This window comes from Zootoca vivipara, chromosome 2, assembly GCF_965207765.1.
Source record: "Zootoca vivipara chromosome 2, rZooViv2.hap1.1, whole genome shotgun sequence".
Classification (NCBI taxonomy): domain Eukaryota; kingdom Metazoa; phylum Chordata; class Lepidosauria; order Squamata; family Lacertidae; genus Zootoca; species Zootoca vivipara.
Genome location: NC_142584.1, coordinates 39,164,049 through 39,188,633, shown reverse-complemented (window position 1 = coordinate 39,188,633; position 24,585 = coordinate 39,164,049). Strand labels below are relative to the sequence as shown.

Below are 24,585 nucleotides of genomic sequence, written 5' to 3'. Positions count from 1 at the left end.
GTTCCCCTCTTTCAGAGCGCAGAGCGCGTCGCTCAAGGCAGGCCGCCCGGCGGAGTGCCAAGCTAACGATCAGCAGCCCGGCTCTCACTTGGCTGGCGCCACCGGGAAAAGTGGGCGCTGGGGAAAGCCCTCCTCGTAGTCGCCGAACTGCGCTCTCTTATCGCGCCTCTCGCGGTCTCCATCGCGTGTTGCCTTCGTTGTTGCCCTTGCAAGAGAGGTAAGGGATCCATGGGGTTACGAGGAGGCAAAAGACCCGTTGGACGTGGGGCAACACGGCAGCCCCCAGTAAAGTCACCACCATTCCAGGGGTTACAGACGTGCTTCTTACTCCAGAGTTAGTCTTTCCTTCGGGAATGAGTCACGATCTGTGCCGGATTTACGTATAAGCTAAACAAGTTATAACTTAGGGCCCCACTCTGGGGGGGGGGGAGATAAGATAATCTTCATTGTCATTGCCCCCCTGCGGGCAATTAAAAAAAATAAAGGGGGAAAAAACCTGGATGTACATTTCCAAAATATAAGATTAAAAAACAAATAAAATAAGACCTACATACAGCAACAGTGTTTTGTGTGCGTTCTTAACCTGAAACCGTTCTTAACCTGAAGCACCACTTTAGCTTATGAGGCCTCTCGTTGCCGCCGCGCCGCCAGCGCACAATTTCTGTTCTCATCCTGAGGTAAAGTTCTTAACCCGAGGTACTATTTCTGGGTTAGCAGAGTCTGTAACCCCAAGTGTTTGTAACCCAAGGTGTTTGTAACCCGAGGTACCACTGTATTTGTTGTGTGCAAATGATTTTAGATACCTATTAGGTCAGTAAATTACTTTATAGCATATATTCAACACAAAAAACAGCCCAGTTAAGGGTAAAGGACCCCTGACAATTAAGTCTGAAGAAGTGTGCATGCACACAAAAGCTTATACCCAGAAGTAACTTAGCTGGTCTCTAAGGTGCTACTGGACAATTTTTAATTTTTTTTTATCTATTTCGTCTGCGTCAGACCAACACAGCTACCTACCTGAAACAAAAAACAGCAACAATTTGTCGTTGACAAAGGACAGCTGGACACATAAAGGGCCCCATTAAATTCAGTAGCTTAAATCCTGCCCTGGCCCACACATTTGCAAATGAGGCTTACCCTTTCACCCCTTTGTGTCGCCTAAATGGCTTGTCCCCAGGCGGTCACCTCACAAGGAAATTACCTGTTAATTAACTTTTACTTGTTGATTCTCCAGGGTTAGCCATGGCTGGCACAGGGTCTGCCTTCATTAAGCTTCTCACATGTTAATTTCAGGAGCTTTGAAGTGTGTCTGCAGAACCTAATACACATTTTAAGACACAGTGGCCTGACATGCCATTTTCACATCCCAGTTCTAATTATATTCCAACATATATTAAACCCGGGCATTTAGCATCTGTAGACCTATAACAGTATGCTTCATATGTTGCTGTGCTTAAGACAATGCGCTGAGGAATAAACCTTCAAGTGCTCAGACCGCACATTTTTCATAAGGCCAAAGGACATTGCTGGTTTCAATAACACACTGGCATACACACAATACTACCGTATACAGTACTACAATTTCTGTTCTGATGTTTCATTTGTTGTTCACTGTGCTTAGGAAACGGTTTCCTCCCTTTCTTCTTCATCAAGCACTTTCACAATTAGGAACATGAAGTGACATGGAGGTGTGATGTGTTGGCTTGGCAAGTGTGTTTTGCTTATGCTTGGCAATAATTTTATTTTTGAATACTGCTTTTCAAACATGAGACAGAGAAACAGCAGGTCCTGCAGACTCCAGGAATTCCTATTGCTGGTTTTCAAACAAATCACTTATCAATCACAGCTTTGACTTCACTCATTGGCTAAAAATACTGACTGACAGGAGCAGCCAGGTTGGCTCATTTCACAGAAACTGCGTACCTGCGTATTTTGCGTCATAACTTACTTTCTAGGAGGGCTAAAGACTGTATTTGTTTTGGTTTTTTAATTTTAAAAGGCAAGAGAAGAAAAGCTCTGAGTACATTTGCCTATGGGTGCCAATTTAGATATTTAGTCTTGAATTAGAGGTGAGCAATGAGGTCAACAACTTTGCTGATGACAGAAAACTGTGTAGGCTGGTAAAAACAAAAAGGGATTGTTAGGAACTCTCGGCCATCTCTTCAGACTGGATAGACATTAAAATGGTGAATGTAATTCAGTGTAAGCAAGTGTAAAGTGATGTATTTCAGAGCAAAAAACCCATCATTTCTCATATACACTGAACTGGTGGTGATTGAGCAGGAAATATATTTGGGGTTGTTGTAGTGGATGGCCCAGTAAAAGTGTAAATCTTGTGTGTTGTACTTGAAATTCTGCTCATCTCAAAGATGATACTGCAGAGCTGGAAAAGATGCAGAAAAGAGCAACCAATAAGATCAAGGGGCTGGAACAACTCCTCTATGCAGAAAGCTTACTTCACTTGGGGCTTTTCAATTTACAAAAAGGGTGAATAAAATTATGTATACCGGTAGAATGGAGAAAGTGGGTCTGGTTAGGTTTTTCTCCCCCTCTCATGCTAAAACTCAGGATCATTCCATGAAACTCAAACTTGGAAGATTCAGGACAGAGAAAAGGAAATACCTCTTCACCTAGTAAACAATTAAAACTATGGAATTAGCTACTCTATGATGTAGTAATGGCTACCAACTTGGATGGCTTTAAGAGTTAACTTCACCTTGTTCTCCATAATTTTTCTATCAATGGCTTTGAGCTGTAATGGCCTTTTCTGCCTCCAGTATCGTAAGGTGGTATGCCTTTGAATACTAATTGCTGAGGAGTGCAAGTGGAGAAGAATGCTGTTGTGCTAATGTCCTGCTTGTGGACTTCCCAGAGGCATCTCATTGGTCACTGTGAGAACAGGTGGGCCTTTGGTCTGGTCCAGCATCTTATGTTCCTATAGTGGATTGCAATAATAAAATAAGATTTATAGGCAGATGATATTGCCCTTGCAGTAGCAGCTCTGAAACAAGAAGTGTTATTGATGGTGTCATGTGGCTTCTGGCTGTTCACCTGGAAGATGATGGGGGCAGCCAAGGGGGTAACAGAGGGCATTTGTTCTTAAGAGAACTCTGTCTAGTAAAGGAAAAACAGAGTAAAAAAATAAATAATAAACCATCAGAAATGTTTTCAATTCAAATCAAACTGAACAATATAAAATACTGTAAAAAGCAAAACAATATTGAAACAAAGTAAGTTGAAAGCAGAACAGTACAGCAATGGGAAACACCCCCAGTTTACTTAAAACCAACTACCAGCCAATAATAATAATAATAATAATAATTTTATTATTTGCCCCCACCTATCTGACTGGTTTGCCCTAGCCATTCTGGGCAGCTGTTCAATGTAACTTCACAGACAAAACTGGTAGATGACCCTTTAACCAAGTCATGAACAAATTATAAATGAAAGTCATTACCTCAACAAAGTCTTGGGAGACCAGGAAAATATTTAACTAGGAAGAATCACCCCAGCACTTTTTAGAGCTTTTAAAAAGTGTTTTATTTTTAAATAGCGTCCTTTCCCCGATAAAGCAGCTTTTAAAACCACATTTTTCTTACTGCTGTGTGGCAAATACATCTGATGTCTTTGGCTTTCTTCACAATATAACTGATCACTAGAATATCCATTACAAAAATGTATATTTACCAGAAAAATAAGCATATAAACCACAGATTAATCCCTAAACAACATAGCAAAACTTTTATCAAATATTTTATACATGGATGGGAGAAAATCTTGTGTATATTGCATTTACACACTGGTAGCTCAAAGTAGTGTTTCAAAATCACTGAGGAAGCAGTACAAAACCATTTTCAGATGCTCTATTGCAACATCACAAATATTTGTTTCACTACAGAATTTGTAGCTTTTACAATGTATACAATACATTGTGGTTTAAGAAACTGCCTGCATTTACAGACTGACACTGATTCCTATTTAACTCCAAATAAAAAGTAGCCATTAAACAATATCTGAGCAATTAAAACAACTTACTTCTGAGATTTAGTGCCATCGAAAGCTGAGTAGTGCGATATATTATTCCCTTTATAAAACACACAAAGTCTTCATGCACATCAAAAAATTGATATATAAAAAACCCAACAGCAAAGTTTCACATCCCTTTGTTTGCACAGAGTGCATCACACATCTGGAAGCAGCATTATTTAAAACAAATGACTCTAAAATAGCATGTTTTTTGTTCTGTTTCTGTAATGCAATACATACAACAGACCTGACTATGAGTCCTTGTGTTAAAGGCTCTGGCCCAAACCTTTCCAAGCTGAGGCTTAGGAGATTTTACAGCTATTTCTGGTGCAGTGTTTCGGAGGGCTCTGGAGTGGACGGATAATTTTGACTTTCTTCAGACTATTTCTTTTGTTGTTGTTGCTGGCAGTGAGAGAGTAGGAACGTCCGTGCATCATCCGAGCATTAAGTCCATTGGCCATAGAGAACGATTTAAGATGGCTTCTTAAGGCAACAGGGAGTGGAAGTTTGTCCACAAGGTGCACTGGGGTGCATGAAACTATGGCGCGGCAACAAAGATCTTGCAAACTCAGGACTTAAAACAAGAAGCAAAAACATGAATTAAGATTAGTTATAACATGATTCTAAATAGCCACAAGGTGACAGAGTGCACAACTTTGACTTCACTATATTTTTCAGAGCTCTTGGATTCTGTTTCTTTTCACTGCTTCTGGAGTTCCTTCCTAATTCTACCTTGAATCCCCATAACTATGGCTTGCCTCCGTGAATAAAGGTGATGTTGCAAAGAGGAAAATGGGAAATAAGAAAAATAGTAACAACACATAACCCTCACCCTGAAAAGAAAAACAGCCAAATAAATAAATAAATAAATAAATAAATACAATTAAAGCAATACTGTACTACAACCTCCAGCTCTAGATGGCAGCACAATTCCAGGGGCCCACTGAAGTGAATTTTAGGTAAACAGTACTTCAGTGTTTGAACATCCACTTTAGTCACCTCCCTTTCTCTAACAACCCATGTATAACTTGCAGGGGGTAGAAATTTTTCTTCCTTCCACCTCTTCGCCTTAGAGAAGGAGAGATATCAATTTATAAGCCTTTCCCACACATCCTTCACAACTGAGGTAATATGAAGCACTGGTTCCTTTGTGCATCTGATGAAGTGAAAGATTATGCCGTGATAAATTTGTTCAAGACTGTTGTTTTTGCTGCAAGAGACTAGCATGACTAACTCTCTGGAAATTGTAAATGTTAACCATGGCCAGTACTAGTACAGATGTAATGCTAAGCATGGTTAAAGCAGACAAGGGAAGTGAGTGGGGAGGAAGGGTGCTCCCAAGTTTGGCGCTCAGTTGTCATACTGTTTACAGCAGGGTGGCTAATCTACAACCTGCATACTGCTCCCCCCCCCTCAAAAAATTAGTTTTTTAACATAGTTCCCCTGCACGGCCAATGTATATTTATGCTGCATGTGTGCATTCTTTCACGCAAACACATACACAACACTCCCTCAACTCTCTCTTTGAGTGGGGCAAAAGTCTTCCTATTCCTTTTCAATTCTCTCTGCCTGTTCTTTAAAGATTAGCTCCTCATCTTGTGCTCAGCGCCACAACACTGATATGAGGAGATAAAAGCTTCATGGGGCTAGTGGACCACTTCCTGTGGCTTGCTGGCCCAGAGCTGGCTCATGAGTTAGACCCTGCTGCAATAAAGCAAATGATTTTGTGTTACTTACCTTTGTTTGGCCTCCACAGCCGGTCCATTCCATGTCTCATTAACACAATCCTTGCTCATACCAAAATAAAAACTTAGTTGGTCTTTAAGGTGCTACTGAAGGAATTTTTTTATTTTACTACAATCCTTGCAAGTTCTGTAAAGGACTCTGTGATGTTGAAATTACAGAGTGGGCTTACTTCAAAGAATGTCATGCCTAATCTTTCAGCATAGGCCTGTGCCTGCTCAGTAGATACTTGTCGTTTGAAGGCCAGATGTAGGCGGTTGCCAACAAGGATTTTGGGTACACCAGGAGCATGCTAAGTAAAGATAGGCAGCAAAATGTTAGCTTAGAAGTCTCTAACCCTCTTCTTCAACAAAATACTGATTTTTAACAACAATAACAACTCTTTAATTCCTTTTGTCCATTGTGCTGTGCTGTAGGTGGATTCCATCAATAAAACCCAATACAAGAAAATAAAACAACCAAACAGAATCAGCAGGTGGTTAAAAAAAAAGGTATTGCTTTGCCAAATGTAAGTTGCAAAATATTTTTTAAACCCTTTAGCATAGAATTAAGGGTATGTAAAAGTTCCAATAATAAACTTTATGGTCAATCATATCAAATGTATCTGATAGGAGTTACCACAACCAACTGAAGATGAAAATCATTGACCAAGGCAACTACAGCAGTCTGTTTGAAAACCAAGCCAGAAGTCAGACTGCTATTGAATGAGCACCAGGAATGCTTGGAATCGTCTGACAGGCCACCTGCTGCATGTTATAAGAGGAAGATCTGGAACTGGACAAGAGTTAGTGTCATCCAAGTCCAAATATAGTGTTTGAAAATGGGAATGACTTCAAGGCAAACAGGAATATAAGCAATTTTATCTGCAAAATGTCTCACATGTCACAGCAAGCTGCCAATTACTCCCCTCGATAGTCAAGACACGCAGTTAGGTATCCATTTGCCACCCACAGCAACTCTAAGGTGACACAGTCTTTTGATGGCAGAAAAGAAAGCTCCCTGCTACTGAAACTCTTTCAAATGGGCTTTAGGTCACCTTCAAGTGGATTTGTCATGAGTTTTCAGAGATGTGCCTTACCTCATCTATTTCCTTTATCCATCGATCAATGCCATCAAATGACCAGCGATTTGTAATATCATATACCAATATCACGCCCTGAGTGAATAAAGAAGATTAGATCAGCCTGACACATAGATAAGGTACACAGTACATCGTACAATTTTGTGTAACCATTCTTTTATTTAACCAGGAAAAAGAGCAGACTGAGGACTTAACAAATCTGAACATTTCTCTAAAATAATTTATTTCTGGTGACTCAAATGATGTTCCCTTTATTCAGCAGCTACAAATCGTATAACAATTTTTGAAAGCAAGTAATACAATAAGTAAGTATAGTTCCCCCACCCCATATTGTAGCTCTTTTCTTTTCAGTTCATTCTCTACAGTGACATATTTTAGAGATGGCAAAATTGTGATTACCTGGGCCCCTCTGGAATAGGAACGAAATATGGTGCAGAATCTGCCTTGCCCAGATGTGTCCCTGTGGAAGGTAAAATACAGTTTAAAATACATAGTCCTTTCCATTCTGAAGAACAGTGTGGTCTTTCTGTTTTGCTCTCTTTACAGTATTAGTATTCTACCCTTTGCCTTAGGGGGAAAAGCTGTCTAAGTTAAGTATGTTAGGTACGTGAGGCTGAAAGACAGAAACTGGTCCAAGGTCACCCAGTGAGCTTCATGGATAAGTGGGAATTTGAACCCTGGTCTTCGAGGTCCGAGTCCAGTACTCTAACCAGCAAACCACATGGGCATCATGCATTTCAGCAGGATCATTTAATATTACTTAGGCTCCTTGCACATATACAGAGAAACCCATTAATTTCACAGTTGCTCCTTTGTCCTCAACTATAGCTCTTTAGTACAAAAGGCTGGTGGGTAGTATGACCTATTCTTAACTGTTATAAGAATTAAATATTTGTAGTCAACTTTACACTAAATATGACATTGCATCCATCCAAGCAGTACTACGTCCGCTATGAACTGTTTTCAAAGCACAATGGCACAATCCAAACAGAGAACATAATGCAAAGTTACCAGAGCTGCAGCTTTATTCGACGCCCATCTAGGAGTATTGTTGTCGTCTTGTAATCAATACCTGGGAATGGGAGGAGGTAAGGCAGAATTTTAAAATACTGAAAGCATGCTTATTTTTTTCACTCTACAAAGCGACCAGGCAAGAAATTCCTATGTTAAATCACTTTATTAGTACCAACCCATTTTTGTTTTTTAAAATAGACCAGTATATGGGGAAGGGCCAGTGGAAAAAAGCACCCACTTTGCATGCAGAAGCTGCTAGGGACAGCCATGCCACCACCCCCGCCCCATTTTTTAAATAGGCTCCACATTTTTAGGGCAATGGGTGGTGGGTAATATAGCGTGTGCACGTTATTATTATTATTATTAATATTATTAATATTAATATTATCCATGAGAGCTTTAGTCAGACTGCTTTTGCAGTGTTCATTGTGCAGGCTTCAAACTGTATGTGAAAAAACCTTTCAGAGGAGACAGAGAGAAAGATAACATGTATGCACTGCACTTGATTATTTCTAGGGCTTATTAGAATTGTCCAAAGTGTTGCATAGCTACTTCAGCTGCCTATTGGCTTGTGCCAATGACATCTCTGGATTAAGCAGTTGACTCCCAAACAGTTTTGCAGTTGTAGGTGAGGAATGCATATGTACGGTAGTTCTTTTAATAACAACAACAAAATAGTACCAGGCTACCCACCACTACCCTAGCCACACAATATGCTGCTGTTTCAGTATCACCTTATTTCTTTTCTTTTTTTAAATCACTACTCTAGTAGGTGAGGCTAATATCTTAGCGGTTTTTTAATCTTTATTTTAGGAAACAACTTTCCTTTTTCTTCCCTGTAGCAATTTTTTCCTCTCTCTCCCCTGATTCTGAACAAGATGACTACTCATTTTTATTCTGTCTGTATGGTTACTTAGCTACTGAGTCAGAATTTTAGACATAAGGCCTCTATAGCAGTAGAGTGGCCCTTTTTCCTCCTGAAAAGGTCAGGGGACAGAGAGGGATTATTAAGGGCTCATATTGGACACTTAAGTAAACTCTTGGGATGGGCTAGGGTAATAATTGCATACAGTATTTAAAACTGAGGTCCAGTACCAAGGGCCTTCTGGCGGTTCCCTCGTTGTGAGAAGCCAAGTTGCAGGAAACCAGGCAGAGGGCCTTCTCAGTGGTGGCGCCCGCCCTGTGGAACGCCCTCCCATCACATGTCAAAGAGAAAAACAGCTACCAGATTTTTAGAAGACATCTGAAGGCAGCCCTGTTTAGGGAGGCTTTTAATATTTAATAGATTATTTCATTTCATTTTTCTGTTGGAAGCCGCCCAGAGTGGCTGGGGAAACCCAGCCAGATGGGTGGGGTATAAATAATAAATTATTATTATTAGATTTTGATACACAGTTGCTCAAAATGTAAGCTTTTAATTTATCTGCTTGTTAAAATGTTTATAATTTATAGTACTTTGACTATCACATTTTTAAAACTACCTGTCCAATGCTGAAGGACAAAATCTGGTATCATGAATTCATGAAGACCCCAGAGACTACATAAAAGCATCTTCAGATTTGTATATTTTTTTACCACTGTAAATCATTAAAATCAATAAAATACAAAAGCCAAGCCTTCAATTTTTCTTATTACATTGTAATAGCTTATATAATTGTCTTTCCACATCACATTCTGATATTTATGTGTGATAAATGGCTTTGTGCTTGGTTTCGCCTATTCTCACATTGTGTAAATGTATCTTTCTTCAAACAGGCACAAATCCTCTGCTACGAGTGATCGCCAAAGAAGAAGAAGAGTTACTCTTTTAAAAAAGAGAAAATGTTGTTTGCTCATTTACATTTAACCTTGCTCCAAACAGGCTGCATTTAATTAAGTCTCTTAGATGGATTAATAGTGCCTATGCAAGGGGCTAATCTGCATTAATTTATCTACATTAAATTAACACGTTGCATAAAACTACCATGTTTTCTGTTGGACACGGAGAGCTACAAGGCTTGGGTAGGAAGGAAGAAGATAGTGGCTGTCTTCATGGCAGACTATAGTTCCATATTCACATTTGTCCATTTTGGCAGGAGTAGCATTTAGGGAGGAAACTAAAGAGCACTGCAGCAGCTTTTTCAATACTAAGTAATCAGTGTAGCCCTCCCCTAGAAATTTTGGCATTGTTTCAGCCTGTGTTTAAGAAGCTAATCAAGTACCGGTAATATCTGATTTTATTTCAGTATCCATGGTAACAGATCCTCCATCCCTTGTTTTATAACAATCTAACAGTTTTTCAGGTATCAGGCAAACATGCAGGTTATTAACTGAAACTATTTGGCTTACTCTTAAGCATCAAAAACCAACTGTGTGGAAACATATCAGTTAATATCATTAAAAGTCAAGAAATTAGATGCGGTTGTTTTGGCAAGTTTATTTTACTCTGCCAACCGTCCAACCACAATCTGATTACGGTATTTCCAGGAACCATGGAGGGCAGTACTTAATTCTGATCACCTGTTCCTACTACAGTTATGTATGTCTATCAGATTTAAAGTTAAGCTTGTAGCATGCAAAGTTAAAAAAGAACAACATTTATTTCTGGTATCATACCCCGAATTAGTAGGGTTTAGCAGCCTAGTCCTTTGAGCTGTCAGTCACATCTCATGGTACTAGTTGCATGAAGGAGTGGAATGAAGAAAGGAAGATGAAAAGGTGGCATTGAGGAATCAGTCCCTGGGACATTTTTAAAAAACAAACATGCAAAAGGCCTTTGCTAAGACTGAGGGATGATGGGGAGTGTTGTGATATTTCTGCCACCTCTCCTTGCTTGGCCTGTTCTTTGCAACTGACCAGAGAATTCCGCATAGTGCCAGATCCTTCCTCTCTGCTCCCTTGGCCCACACCCTCAGCCTCCCTGTTCCAGCCTAAATATTTATATTTGCAAAAGGGGTGGGACCTCTGGTTCTCTCTACTAAAGCAACAGGACACAAGTTGGTTTCAGTATTGAAATATGTGCATACAAACTGATTATGTTGGCCCAGCTTAAATATAATTTGAGGACTGGGCTGTCCTGTAGCAGTTCAGGGAAGACAACATGTGAAGGGAGAGCAGCTAGACAACATTCTGAACTAGCAAGGAATGACATTATACAAGGATCTTGAGATTTAACATTCACTAGTTTGACCAAAGTACTACATAGTTGTTCTGCGTGCTCTCCAAGATAGCATTGTTTAATCATTCACATGGACTATGAAATGCTGTGGGTTTTACCTTTTATGATGCGATTTCAAACAGTTTAGACTGTGATCAAAAGTACACCATACCATTGTCTTAAAAGTTGAAAACAAGTCTAAATGATTTCAGTAAATCTGAGTACCAAATAAGTAACTTAATAAAATGGAAGGATTCGGAGGTATATTACAGTCAGAAGAAGAGAGAGGTAATGAGGAATGAATAACAGAAATGTTACCGGTATTTATGTTGGCTCTTCATCACCTCCTTTTTCTTCCTGTTCTATTATTCCTCCCACTCCTTCAATTTTATTCTATCTCTTTAGGCAGTAGATACACTATACTTTTATAGTGCATTTTAAGCACATTCCTTTCCTCAAAGTATTCTGAGTGCTGAAGTTTGTTATGGGTTACTGTTTGGAGGTTAAACTGCAGTGCCCAGAATTCTTTGAGGGAGGGGAATGTGCTTTAAAGGTATAGTGTGGACACTGTCTTATTCATTTTCGAACATTTGATGCTGTTTCTATTCTTTTTTTTTTAATATAATTTTTATTGATTTTACAAAATAAAACAAAACATATTCATCCTCTTTTAGTTAACATTGTTTTTGTGACTTCCCCTCATCTTTCCCCATTGATTTTCATATCTTCTCCTACTCAATCATTGCAATTTCATTGTAGCAATTCAGCTCATAGTCTTTAAACCTAAATTCATACAGCATATCATTATCATTTCACATTACCTCTTATTTCAATTAACATAAAATCCATCTTCTCCCACCCCTCCAACCCACAGTGCCCCCCCTGCCACGAGTAGGCCCATGGGCGACGAGCAGTTAAAGATGTTTCCTTTTATAGCTTGGTTTATCACTCCCCCCCTCCCACCCCCAGAACCTCTCTCTGCCACCAAGAGGCCCTGGAACAGCGGGGAAGAAAGGGAGAGCAAGCCCCCAAGCTATTTATCTAGACAAACAATTCATATGCCCTGATTTCAACTTATAACCTTCAAATAAACATTTTTTTTAAATCAACCTCATATTTTTTCTCCCTAGCCTAGTCTTCCCCCAAGAAATTTTCCTAGATTTAATCCTTCCTAATTCATATACTTTCTTCTATCCTTAATTATTTACTACCACCTCCTCCACCCCAGACCCTTTCCCCCATTTTAATACAGCAATTCCAAATTATAATCCAAATTCATATTCCTTAATATAAACCAAAATCCATATCCATTTTTTCCTGCCTTACTTTTAATTCAATTTTTTTTTCATCCCACTCCCATTCTTTCCCATTTTACCACCCATGCACCAGCCTTCCCCTCCCTCTGTCCCTCCATTTTCCCACACTCTTTTCCTTGCCTATTCACATTTTCCCACATTTCCCATGAAATCAATTCCAGTTCTTGTTTTTCCCATTCCAGAGGATCAGAACTATCCATGAAGTCCTGGTCCTTCTCTTCTCCTTGTTGGGCATTTCCTTCTTCTTCTGTGTATTCTTGCCTTCTGTCTTCAGGAATTAATTTTCCATTGTTGATCTCATTCTGCAAAGTTTTATTCAGTTCCTGACACTGTTCTCTGACGTCTCTTAGCTGAGCTCTAAGCTGTTGTTGCCCATCTATAAGGTTTCCAAGCAATTTTAACACTGTCCTCTGGAAAACAGATGTTCCGGATGTTGACATTCTTTCTCACTCAAGGGCAGCAGGGAGATTAGAAGACAAGGAGCAATGGAGACTCAAAAGTCCCACTCCAAAAAAAAAAAAAAATCCAACATGGCTGAAAAGTAATTTTCACAGTTCTTAAAATCCAATCAATTAATCTCTTCTTTTTTCATCGCAAACCGTTTTAACTTTATTGTTGACAGCTGTCAACCTTTCCTTTCATAAAAATTTCGCTGAATCTCCTGGGGTGCCGAGTCCCGGGTTGAGAAGGGGTTTCTCCCACGTATTTCAATTGCTTTTGCAGGGTCAATATTGTTCCACTCTTCCCCCCTTAGCCCTGCCTTAGGTGGGGAAGTTATAGTTTTTCCTTGGGGATTTTGAAACTCTGTATCCTTTTCTCTGGCTTCGGGCTAAAGCACTGCCTCCAGCTCATCAATGGGTAGAGACTGACTCCCGTTTTTTAAGTCTCATCCCTTCGCCAATTGTCCAAATTTAAATCCAAATCAAAGTCCAAACTTACAGTTTTGATCCAAATCTTGGGAGAATTGGTCGCTGTGCCTCGCGGTTTCGCAGCGTCGCGCTTTGAAGTTAGCGGTCTTTGTCTGTCGCGTCGCAGCTCCGATCCCGCCGCTCTCGGGGGCTCAAAACAGAGCCTTTCCGGGGGGGGAGAGCCCGCTTTTGATGCCCGCCAGACGAACCTGCCCCCAAAACTCTCGACTTGGGGTTTTTAAAGGGAATCCGCTTTGCTGGAGCGGCATTCCCTTTCTTCAAAGTGCCGAGGTCCGCTCCGCTGAACGGACCTCCAACCTCGATGGCGACGCGACCAACCGGAAGTCTCTATTCTTTCTTCACTTCAATGTACTGCTTATCCTCTTGATCCAATTCCCTCTCCCATTTTAGTAAATATTGATTTGTTTTTCTCTTACCTATACCTTTCTTCAAGTGTTGTTTCTTCTTGCTTTGAACATGCTAGTGTCCAACAGTCATAAAAATGTCCACATATATTCCCGCCCCCCGCCCCTGACTTTGGGAAGCTAGGATTTTTAAAGCAAGATGTGACAACCCTTGAGGGAAACAAGAGGTAAATTGTGTGTGGTGGTGAGGGCCCAATAATTACTAAACTGGATTTAGATCAGGGGGGACTTAACTGCTCCTCTTAATCTTATCTAAATGTGACAGTTTTCTTTCATCTAATTTTTTATGGTCCTTTTCAGCTGGTTTTTGATTCAAACATTCTAGTGTGACTGCTCTGTGGAAAATCTAAAGTGGTATTATGTGCTGAAAGACACCAGCTTTCTCTGTATGTACTTTCATCAGTTTTGGGTACAGGTGATCACTCTGCTTCTTTTACAGTTCTTTGGGACTGGACAGTACCATCCTCTCCTGCTTTCACTCCTGTGTCATGAAAGCTTCTTTTAAGTCTTCCTCAATTATTATTCTAAGCCCTCTTCTCTTCACTCTTTATATGCTTTCTCTTAGCAATCCAATTTATTCTTGTGTCTTGCAATGTGCCACCATTATACAAATGATTTCAGGCTCTATTGTTTGGTCCTTCTCTCCCCTTTACCAATACCTTATTTCAAATTGTCTGTATCTGCCTGGATGTCACTGTGCAAAAGATACTTTGCCTTCTCTTCCAAAGTTCCAATTGGCACCAACCTTCAAGAGTTTTGGTGTTATCTTTGATCTCTTTCTATTTCGGCTCACATGTCTACTTAAGGTCTGCCAATTTAATTTCTATAAGATTTCTAAATTTGTTCTTTATGTCAGCTAACATTCTTGTTCAGACCTACAGCCTACCTTGTGTTAACTACTAAAATGTCTTGTTCACTGATCTTCCTGTTTCTCAATTTAAACATATTATTTCTGTTTTCTCTTTTCTGCTTTCTTCAGTCATTTTATACCTCTCTATATATTTCCCTTCACAGGCTTCATGAAGTTTAAACTTCTTAAAGGTTAAGAAAAGAAGTTTAAACTTTGTATAAAGCAATACAGGAAGGAATACTGATAGAAAAAAAGGGCAAGAATATGATTAGATATGAAGGTTACACCTGTTCATGTTTTTGCCCCCTTTTCTATCTGTTGCCTTCCATTTTTGTCTTTGGTAACTCAGTTAATAAAGCACTGTTATTTTTAATTAAATCTCTACTATATAGTTATATTTCTTAAACCCATGCTTTCTTTTTTATGTCTAGGACTATTTTCCCTTTACATTTTTGCCCAGCCCCATCATCTAATGAAGAAACAGTTTTAAAAACTTCTGTCTTGATGTGCTATTTGGATTTTTTTTGTTTGTTTCTTCCTTACTTCTAAAGTTCATTACTGTAGTCTTTTAACGCTTTCCTTCTTTCAGATAGTGCAGCTCCACTTCCCTTCCCTTTTGTTTCTTCATAGCTTCTGCTAAACGGGGACTTATTTCTGTACAATGGCCTAGGAGCATATGTTAATAATTTTATAACTAAAAAATTACAAAGTAAGTTTACTTTTGATAACTATGAGTCTTAAGTGCCATCAGAAAGGGGAGGAAGAACTGGACTTTTCAACAGCTGTTTTGAATAGACACAAAACTTTTAATTTTAAAAACAAGAGTTACTGAGGTATAAAATTACCACAGACCAACCACAGAGGTTTTCAGTAATGTAAGTGCCATTCTTTGAAATATGTTAACAGACATGCTTTGAAGATGGAGCTTCCTTCAAATATTGTGCACAGATTTTACAGACTAAACTCTGTTGTTTTATTCTCTTCCCTGAGCTCATAAGCCATTAGTCATTATCTCGTTTTAAGCATGATTCATTGCACCTATTCCAAAAATTCTGCCACATTTGGCAATTATGCCTAGCATGAGATGATTTGCATCTGTAATAGATTGCAACACCCAATGCAGCACAACAAATGAGCAAGTAGGTGTTTGATTCGTGCTGTAACTAGCAAAACCATTTTTAAAATTAAGAATAGCATGCCCATGCCTGTGCTTAGTTGCCAGAAAGAAGCTCACTTTTACTGACAGTAAATCACTAGTTATCAGGCTCTATACCCCTTGTATGAGGAGAACATGTGTTTCCAGAAATCATCTCCCTTTGCAGCCACTGCCAGTCAATTTGGACAGTACTGAAACAGATGGACTCAGTATAAGGCAGCTTCCTCCGTTACTATGACCAGTGCTTTCTCTTAAAATCTTAGAATCCTTCTGGGAATTCATAATGGCTACCAAGCAAAGACAGCAATTTCCCTGCTTTGACCCAGCCAGGATTACTGCCTTGGCATATCGGGATAATACCAGGATAATAGCTTTATTACAAATTTTATATACCATGATAGCTGTGATTCTGGCATTGCAGGGGATTGGACTAGATGACCCATGGGATCCCTTCCAACTCCACAATTCTCTGATTCTATGATCATCATAAAGTAGCTTTTAAGGTGTAGGATAGAATCCTGCTTTCTGCAAGTGTGGTAAAGGATACCTGTCTAAGGTGATAGCTTGTGAGATCATGTCCTATTGCAGGAAGGGGACCCTTTCACAGCCTGAAGATCACATTCCCTCCTGGGTCCCCTGTGGGGGCTGCACTCCATTGGTGGGTGGAGCCAGGTGTAAAAGTAGGCACAGCAAGGCATGTGGATTCTTACATTTCTCCAGTAGTTTACATTCCATCCATGCAAACGTCAGCTGGTGCAAAACGCAGCAGTCTAGATTGCATCTAGGGTTTCCCTTTCAGAACTCTGCATTCTTTCCCAGTTTGTTTCTTAGCACAATTCAAAGTAGTAGTAACTGCCTATAAAGTCTTAAAACAATTGGGGACCAGGATGAGTGAAGAACCACCATCTCTCGCTTGAGCTTTCCTTCCACTTGCAGTAATCATTGGAAGTCTATCTTAATCATCCTTGAGTGGGCATTTTCAACCAGAGTGGCCAGGTTGAGGAGCTCCCAGCACTAGGATTCTAGTGGATGCCTGTCTGATTCATGACTTACCTATTTGCATTTCAGTGTGCTACAAAACCTTGTTGTTTTGCCATGTCTTTCAGTTTGGTTTTGTCTCTCCCCCCTTCCCCACATATTTTAACGTATGGCTTCTAGTTTTTAGTTTAGTTCTAAGTTTAGTCTTTATTATTTTATGGAGAGTATATTGTTTTAATCAATGCACAGGGTCCCCATGAGAAGCCAGAAGACACTATTATTTATATTTATTAAAATATTTATAATAAATAAACCACAATGGGAGTTACTTTTGAATAGACATGTACCAGATTGCATTGTTAGTCTTCTAATTATAAAAGACCTGTGTGAACTCATTGCACATAAAAGGAGAATATGCTTTCTGTGATGAGTGCATTTTACTTCTTAACTCTCCCATACATTACTCAACAGTAAAACCTGAAAAACCTGCCAATGCAGTCTAACATTTGATGACAATGCACTGTGTTTACTAGGCCCGATAACGGTCAAAAAATTACCACATAACTTAGGTTCAAAAAAGCAAGTCACCCACAAAGGAACTGTGGTAATTAGGGAAGAACAGGCTTCAGCATTATGGGCCTAAGTGATGTCTGACCATTTTGTTTTGTTTCTAACCCACAGACCAATGACATTTCTGACATGTGCCCCAACAACAGTTTAGCCTTTGCCTGATACTGCTTCACATTATTTTCAAATGCCTTTAGTGCAATAGTCTGTATAATAAATAGGAAAAATAGCTGTTATACCCCATTACATTAAAAAAAAAGACGTGTGTACCTGGGAAGGGATAGGCAGAGACTTTAGATATATATATTTTAAAAACAAACCAATATTTAAAGTGGATTTGTAGGCTTCTGAGATAAAGATTTCCCTCTTTAGCCCTCACATCGATTCTAATGAGGAAAACCAGGAACAGATGAAGGAGCTCAGCGGAGAAAGGAGAGGGTGTAAGTGAACTTCTGGCATGTTCCTAACTCTCCAAACCATTACAGTGGTACCTTGGGTTAAGAACTTAATTTGTTCTGGAGGTCTGTTCTTAACCTGAAACTTCTTAACCTGAGGTACCACTTTAGCTAATGAGGCCTCATGCTGCTGCCGCGCCACTGCCACGCAATTTCAGTTCTCATCCTGAAGCAAAGTTCTTAACCTGAGGTACTATTTCTGGGTTAGCGGAGTCTGTAACCTGAAGCATCTGTAACCCAAGGTACCACTGTACAAATATGGCGTCTGAACTGAGCCATTGTGTTTGTTTGGTGTTTTTTTTTAAAAAAAAAAACACAACGTAGGGCTTTATTTTGAATGCTTAACCTATAGACTGAGATATGACTTTATTAAAAAGACAAAATATCTGAGAAAAATCAGAACAAATTCATTTACCTGTACGAGGCTTTGCATTTTAGTTTAAATCCTAAAAAAAAAAAAGCACCCTTGTGGAGGGAGATCAGGGGCAGCCATTAACACCATTTATTTATGCTGACTTAAAACAAAATATAAACCAGGACATTCTTTTACATCTTGGAAATGTACTCACTAGCAGGGCTTGGGCAGTCCCATCATGCACACCAAATACAACTTTGCTGCTGAAATTTTGAGAGCTTATTTAAAAAAAAAATAGCCTCCCCAAAGTCAACCCCCCTGAATGAAAGATCAGACCTGTTCTGATGTTTAGATTTATTTCTTTAAAGGGAAAATGCAGGTCCCTATAAAAAAGAACTGAACTAAAAATAATAAATCACAAGTACGACAAATCAGGTAGCTAGGTGGGTGGGTGCTCAGAGACATTTCAAAAGTGGCAAGTAAGGTAGGGTAGGGATAAGAGGAGGGAGAGAGATTTAAATATGCATCCCTATTGACAATAAACAACACATTTAGATAATTTAAGAATATAAATGGCAAGAGGCAGCATTTTAGCAGCAAAGTGCTAAAAGGGTATGTCACAAAAGAAAAGGGCAAAGCCACAGCTCAGAGGAAATACGGTGTGGTTGTTCTTGGGGGGATCACACGTTCTGAGTCTGGAACTGCACGGAAGAGCTTTGGTTCCCTTGTATTTACATCTTTAAATACCATGATTGAGGCAATATTTCCACAGCGGTAGCAGTAGTTCGGAGCAGACCACACTGTGACCAACTTCTCATCAAACATAAATTTATAACCTTCATGTACCAGCTGGTGGGCTCGGCAGATGAGCTTTAAGTTGTTGATATGGACAAACTCATTTGTGACTTTTGCCCCAAACAGCCAGCCTGCACCTCGGGGACTTATGGCCCAGGTGTCCACATCTTCTGGGTCAGACCAAACAAGGTCACAAAAAGCTCCTTTGTGTGGGATCTCTTGGTTGCGCTCAATAGTCCGAATCTGGTCCAGTGTTTTTATGTCTGGAGACAGGCCCCCATGTACACAGAGGATTTGCTCATCTATTAACGCTGCTACTGTGAGCATGTCAAAAACTTTGGTGCAGTATCTCCAGGCATTAGCATTACCATATTTGGTTTGGCATTCATCATAAAATCCATACACTTGAGTTATCTGTCTGCTCTCATGGTTCCCACGTAAAAGTGTGATGCGATCAGGCCATTTTGCTTTTAGGGCAAGAAGATAGGTAAACGTCTCAAGGCTATAATAGCCTCTGTCTACAAAGTCACCCATAAATATATAGTTTGTGTCAGGAACCTGACCTCCAGTTCTGAACAATTCGCATAAATCATAAAACTGTCCATGTATGTCGCCGCAGACTGTAACTGGTGTAGACAATGGCTGCACGTTAGATTCTTCTAGGAGGAGGTCACAGACGTAGTCACACAAGCGCTTGAGGTCGTTCTCGGGCAGATACTTGCAAAGCCGCGCAATCTCCACATACTTGTCCAAGTCCAGGGGCGCCATTTTGGGAGGGCAGCTTTCTCGGGGGAGAAGGTTGTAGGTAGGAAAAGAGAAAAAGTGGAGAGGAGGGTGCTGCGAGGTAAGAGAGAGGACTGGAAGTGAGAACACGGCACTTCCTGATGGTGAAGCGAGAAACCCACTCCCTCGAATTTCCGGATGAAAAAGGGCGAATGTCCCTTAAAAGCAATAAATAAGCGAAAGCCAAAAGGAAGAAGGTCGCAAGGACGCCTCCTTTTCTCTTCCCCTCTCTCCCTCCCCTCCCACGGCAGGAGGGAAGCCAGACCGGAAACGAGGAGACCCACTTCCGCCGTCTGAACTGAGCCATTGTGAATCAGATCGTCTCTTGTACACTTTCTACTCCCTAATACACTGTTCCGGATACAGAAATAACTAAGACGAACTTTTCTACTGGGTGGTGTGTATGATGTACATATTTGCTGTCAGAAAGGCAGCACATTTCTTAAAATGTTTCTTCTTCAGACATCTCCACCCTGACCCTACCATTGCCCCATGCCTTCAAGGCTTCTGGCACCCAATACAAATGGGTGCATGCAGAAAATAATTACCAGCTTTGCCCCAAGTAGTTATAATTATTTTTATTTAATGGCACAGGCAGCATTTTCCCCTCAAGCATAAAGCAAATGAAAAAAAAGTTTCGCTTTGAAAGGAGATTGAAATTATCTGCAAAATGGTGTGCACAAAGTTGTATCATCTTTTTCCCTGGGATATGTCCTGAGCATTGCCTAGTATAGCACCTTGAGCAGAGTCAATGCTTAGTGCTTCATTTCTATGGGTTCATTTTCCCATTTATCAACAGACATAAGAAAAGCTAGATCTAAAGTCTATTGCAGTTTGCAACTTGAAATGTCCATCTTTTCAGCTACCAGCTGATTTGGTACCAATTGGCAGATCAGCTTGATGGGAAGGACTCAATTTCAAATGGCAGGCTGAATCTACTCACAAAAAACTCATGAGCTGAAACTATTAGCTGAATATTTGCAAATAGCTACAATAAGAATATGCTGGGAAGAATGACCAAAAAGTGAATCCCCATCTCTCCTGGCAAGAGGAAGGATGGTGTCTACATACCATGATGCTGTACTGTAAATCCATGCTTATTTACAAATATGTTAGTCCCATTAATCACATTTGAATAATGTTTAGAACTGGACTGCATGGGTGCAGTCCTGCTGCTACTGAAGTCAGTGACAAGTCTGTCATTGGGTGGTGTAGTCATTGTCAAAAATGAACTCATTAAATTTTTGATGTGGAATCATATTCTGAGGAAGATTTTATTTTGCTTTGAATTAAATCAAATTAAAGATATGCATAGGTTCAGGTTTTCAGCTGCATCTGACATGGTCTGAGCCTCTCATTTGTCAAGTTCAATGAAGGAATGAACTATAAATAAATGTTCCAGTGTTAATGCCAAAAATACTCATCCTATCCATATCAGTTCTTCAGAAACACTTGGTAGTACTATTATAATCTTGTGCTATACTTATTCTTGTCTCTTCCTTTTTTAAAAGAACATAAATCAGACCCTCATCCACCTTTACTACTTTTAGGCAGATGTCCAGATGTCTTGCACTGTTCTAAATATTTAGCATATCAGCAGGCTAAAAAGATTCATCATATTGATTCAGATATATGTGGTGAATTTTTCACTCTCTGTTTGTTAGGGTAATACCATTCAGAACCTATGCTTAACCTCCTGTGAGGGCCAGCTCTACCATTAAGCAGAGACAGCTGCCTTAGACGGCTATGGGGTGTCATGAAAGGGTAGTAAATTGAAAGTTATTTAATTTGCCGTTGTATTTTTACTGCTGAGAAGGGGAGAGATACGGTACTTGTGGGATTTTCTGCCACAGGTGCAAAATAAATTGACTACCTTTGAGTACTAGACACCTTGTCTTGGCAGTGGGTGAGCTGGAAGCATTTGCTCTTCCACGCAGTCAGAAAAATGGGCCCCAGTCACCATGTTTTCAGCTACAAGAAGAAAGATACATGCTACATTGGGGTAATGTACATTGTTTTTATTGGTCTTTACCCTAGAAACGATGGAAGAAACGATCACATGACCATTTCCCTGTCAGGTGCTGATAAGTAAAGTATGTTTTTCAGTGTCCACCACGGAAACCAAGTGAGCTACCAGTGGAGGAAGAGATAGCATTCCGGATGCTGAGAAAGGAAGGTGCATGGCTGTACATGCATGGGGGCAGTGTGAGAATGAATGAATGAGTGCATTGGTGGGTGTAAGGTAAAGTTTAAAAGGGAGGTTCACAGTGGATGTGTGTAAATGGGGTATCCCCAGCCACTTTTGGCTTCAGACCTATCCAGTCAGAGGTGGAGCTAGCTGCTCTGGCACCCGGAGCAGCGCATATGTGTCCCAGAGGGGCGCAGCCCGTGGTGAGCGTCCCAGGGGGTGGCACTGCAATGCCAACCCCCCTCAGGCTTGACACCCGGTGCGGATTGCACCCCCTTCCTCCGCCAGTGTATCTACTGCCAGTAAGCAGGCAGCCAGAGAGCATTTTCCCTGAGGAAATGTGGTACTCAACTTTTTTATAAAGTTCCCCACTCTGCTGCATATGGTTACATAGTTTATACTGTACTTTTAAAACAGCAGACAGCTACCTTCAAGAACTCAAAAAGTGATTAATTTTTCAAAAAATAAAAATCTCCACCAATACTCAGCATTCCCGATGGTCGCTCTAAGCAAACTGAAAGAAGCACAAGATCTGTATAGCAAACCTTTCCAGTCTCTATTTAAGAAGAGGTATTCTTCGTAGCTTCTCAAAGCAGTTGTAAAGCACAAGCTTGCTGACCTGGCACAGAACACAAACCCCAAATACAAACTTACACCATTCCTCTTCTTCAATGAAATATGCACAGCAAAATGTTAATCTCCTCCATTTAGTGTGCATCCTTTAATTTGGTGAGAATATGAGCATCACTGTCGTCATGATTTCAAGAAAACAAAGTGGAGGCAGCAGTTCATTTTAGCACTAGGATTAAATGACTTTAAGAGGACCAAATAAAATTGTTTGGCTGTGTCCTTGTATGTGCTTTAGTTCTTCTGCCTGTAGCTCTGCTGGGTCTACAGAACACTTAGTTTCACCAAGCTAGTCTGACCATGGTCATTACATCTACATGACATTTAACTTTACTGACTCATAAGGAAATTTTACAGTGCATTTGGGCTCACACCTTGTAATTCAGTTGACAGGAATGGGCAACCTTCTAACGTTAAGGGAGGTGTGTGAAACCTGATTATTTGCAATAACCTAAACGTGGATCGTAGGGAAGCATAATCAAAGCAGATGACGGCAACACGGCAGCTAGTAGCCGATGGGCTTTCCTGCCATTGCAGTTTCTAAAGAAGGCTACCAGAGAGCTCAAGGCACTTGGGAAGGCAGATCATGCCCTGTCATGGAAGCCCTGCCCTATAACTGCCAAGGTGTGGGAGGTGTCTGCGGTGACTCAGTAATCGCGAAAGGCAGCCCTGCACAAACACTACCTTCCTCCGTGCAGTCTACAGGTGTAAGAAAGAGCTACCTGCCGCCCAATAACCGAGGCTAGCCTAGAGCTTGGCCGCAGGTACAACCCCCGCAGGCTCCCCCGTTGCTGCTTACCCATATTGTACCCGTAAGGCGACTCGGTGGCTCCATCCTCCAGGCTGGCTAGTATCTCTCCTTTGCCCACGTCGCTGTCGCCCACCAGCAGGAATTTCAGCAAGAAGTCATAAGCTTTCACAGGGCTGCCCACGTGGTTCATCCTCTTTCGCCACCGCTCCGCGCTCCTCCTCTCTCTTCGGCCTCACAGAAGTCCCTGCGGGGAGTCAGTTCCCAGCGCCCATGAGAGGCACCCAACGAGCAGCTGTGGCGGCACTGAGAGCGTCACGGGCGGCGACGGCGACGGAGAGCAGCAGCAGCGGCGGGGGCAGCAGCACAGGCGCAAAGGCATGTTCGAAGAAGCCGCCCCGCGGAGCGCGTCGCCGGGGGCAGCAGCCGAGATCGCGGCGGGAGCTCGCAGCAGGTTCAGGTGGGTTGCTGCCAGGAGGAGGAGGAGAGGAAGAGGAGGAAGAGGGGGTCGCCTCACGGTGCCAGCAGTGGGAGGCAAGAGGCAGTGGGCGCCGCAAGGCTCCCACGCAACCGTGACAGCGGAGGAGGACTTTTCAACGGCGCCATCCGCGGCCACGCACCGACGAGGCCGACGACCAAAAGAACCGAAGGCGGCCGCTCCCGTCCAACCTGCCTGGCTGGGCGCGCTCAGTCGCAGCGAAAGAGAAGAAGGGGAAAGCCCGTCACCACAGAGGAGGAGCGGGTGCGCCGAACGGCCACAGGGGGAATAGGATCTGTGCTTCCCAAGGAAGGCAACGGGGGACCCTCTCGGCTGCCGCCGCCACAACTCTTCGCCACTGCTCGAGCCCCTCGAGAGGCGCCGTTGCCGTCGCTGCTGCTGCCGCCGCCTCCCCACCGACCGAGTTCGCTCCCAGCGCAACACCCAGTGACAGCCTCTCCAACCAACACCTACCCTCCTGTGCCCATGGGGGTGCGGCTCCCGAGGCCACGCCCTCCGCCGCTGCCATTGGAAAAGAAGGGCCCCGCCCCCACCCTCCTTTTTTCCCATTGGTACAGCTGGGCTTCCGAACGCCACCTCTCCGAAGGCATTGGCGGGCACGCACCCGCCCCCTCAGGCACCAACAATTCAGTTGCTGGGGTATTTCTTCCGCGGTATTGGCTGGCGCGCACGCCCGTCACTGCGGCGCTGCGCGGCTGTGTTTACACATCGGAGGATGAGGCATGTGCTCTGCTGTGCAGTTACGCGTGAGCGCGCTTTAGCGCTCTCCAGTTGGAGTCATAGCTGCCAAGTCATCCCTTTTTTTTAAGGGATTTTCCCTTATGCTGAATAGGCTTCCTCGTGAGAAAAGGGAAAACTTGGCAGCTATGGTTGGAGTCCAGCCTCCAGCCCACGTTTGTCGAACTGGGGCTTACAAAATAGAGAAAATTGTGGCC

The 24,585-nt window shown here is 41.6% G+C and overlaps 1 protein-coding gene, 1 long non-coding RNA gene and 1 pseudogene across 3 annotated transcripts; 1 reads left to right on the top strand and 2 right to left on the bottom strand.

Annotated features, from left to right (window-relative positions):
* Positions 1-13: 13 nt before the first annotated feature.
* Positions 14-7,173, top strand: LOC148686818 (uncharacterized). The gene is made up of 3 exons (XR_015948067.1): positions 14-217; positions 6,186-6,260; positions 6,381-7,173. It is a non-coding gene; the product is annotated as an uncharacterized LOC148686818 (long non-coding RNA).
* RAB40B (RAB40B, member RAS oncogene family) lies at positions 3,516-24,078 on the bottom strand. The gene is made up of 7 exons (XM_035104734.3): positions 23,203-24,078; positions 7,862-7,922; positions 7,250-7,310; positions 6,848-6,925; positions 5,894-6,061; positions 5,764-5,818; positions 3,516-4,600 (listed from the first exon to the last, which is right to left on the bottom strand). Exons 1-7 carry the CDS (start codon positions 23,342-23,344, stop codon positions 4,329-4,331), a joined length of 837 nt encoding a protein of 278 aa, XP_034960625.1. The 5' UTR covers positions 23,345-24,078; the 3' UTR covers positions 3,516-4,328.
* Positions 17,997-21,203, bottom strand: LOC118079942 (serine/threonine-protein phosphatase 6 catalytic subunit pseudogene; annotated as a pseudogene). The gene has a single exon (XR_015948066.1). The product of XR_015948066.1 is annotated as a serine/threonine-protein phosphatase 6 catalytic subunit pseudogene (transcript).
* Positions 24,079-24,585: the final 507 nt, after the last annotated feature.

Coding starts and splice junctions, on each gene's coding strand:
- RAB40B (XM_035104734.3), bottom strand. CDS start 23,344: ATGAACCACGTGGGCAGCCCTGTGAAAGCTTATGACTTCTTGCTGAAA. Junction 7,923..23,202: donor GCCTTACGGGTACAATATGG/GTAAGCAGCAAC, acceptor TCCCATTCCCAG/GTATTGATTACAAGACGACA. Junction 6,062..6,847: donor GGATAAAGGAAATAGATGAG/GTAAGGCACATC, acceptor ATCTTTACTTAG/CATGCTCCTGGTGTACCCAA.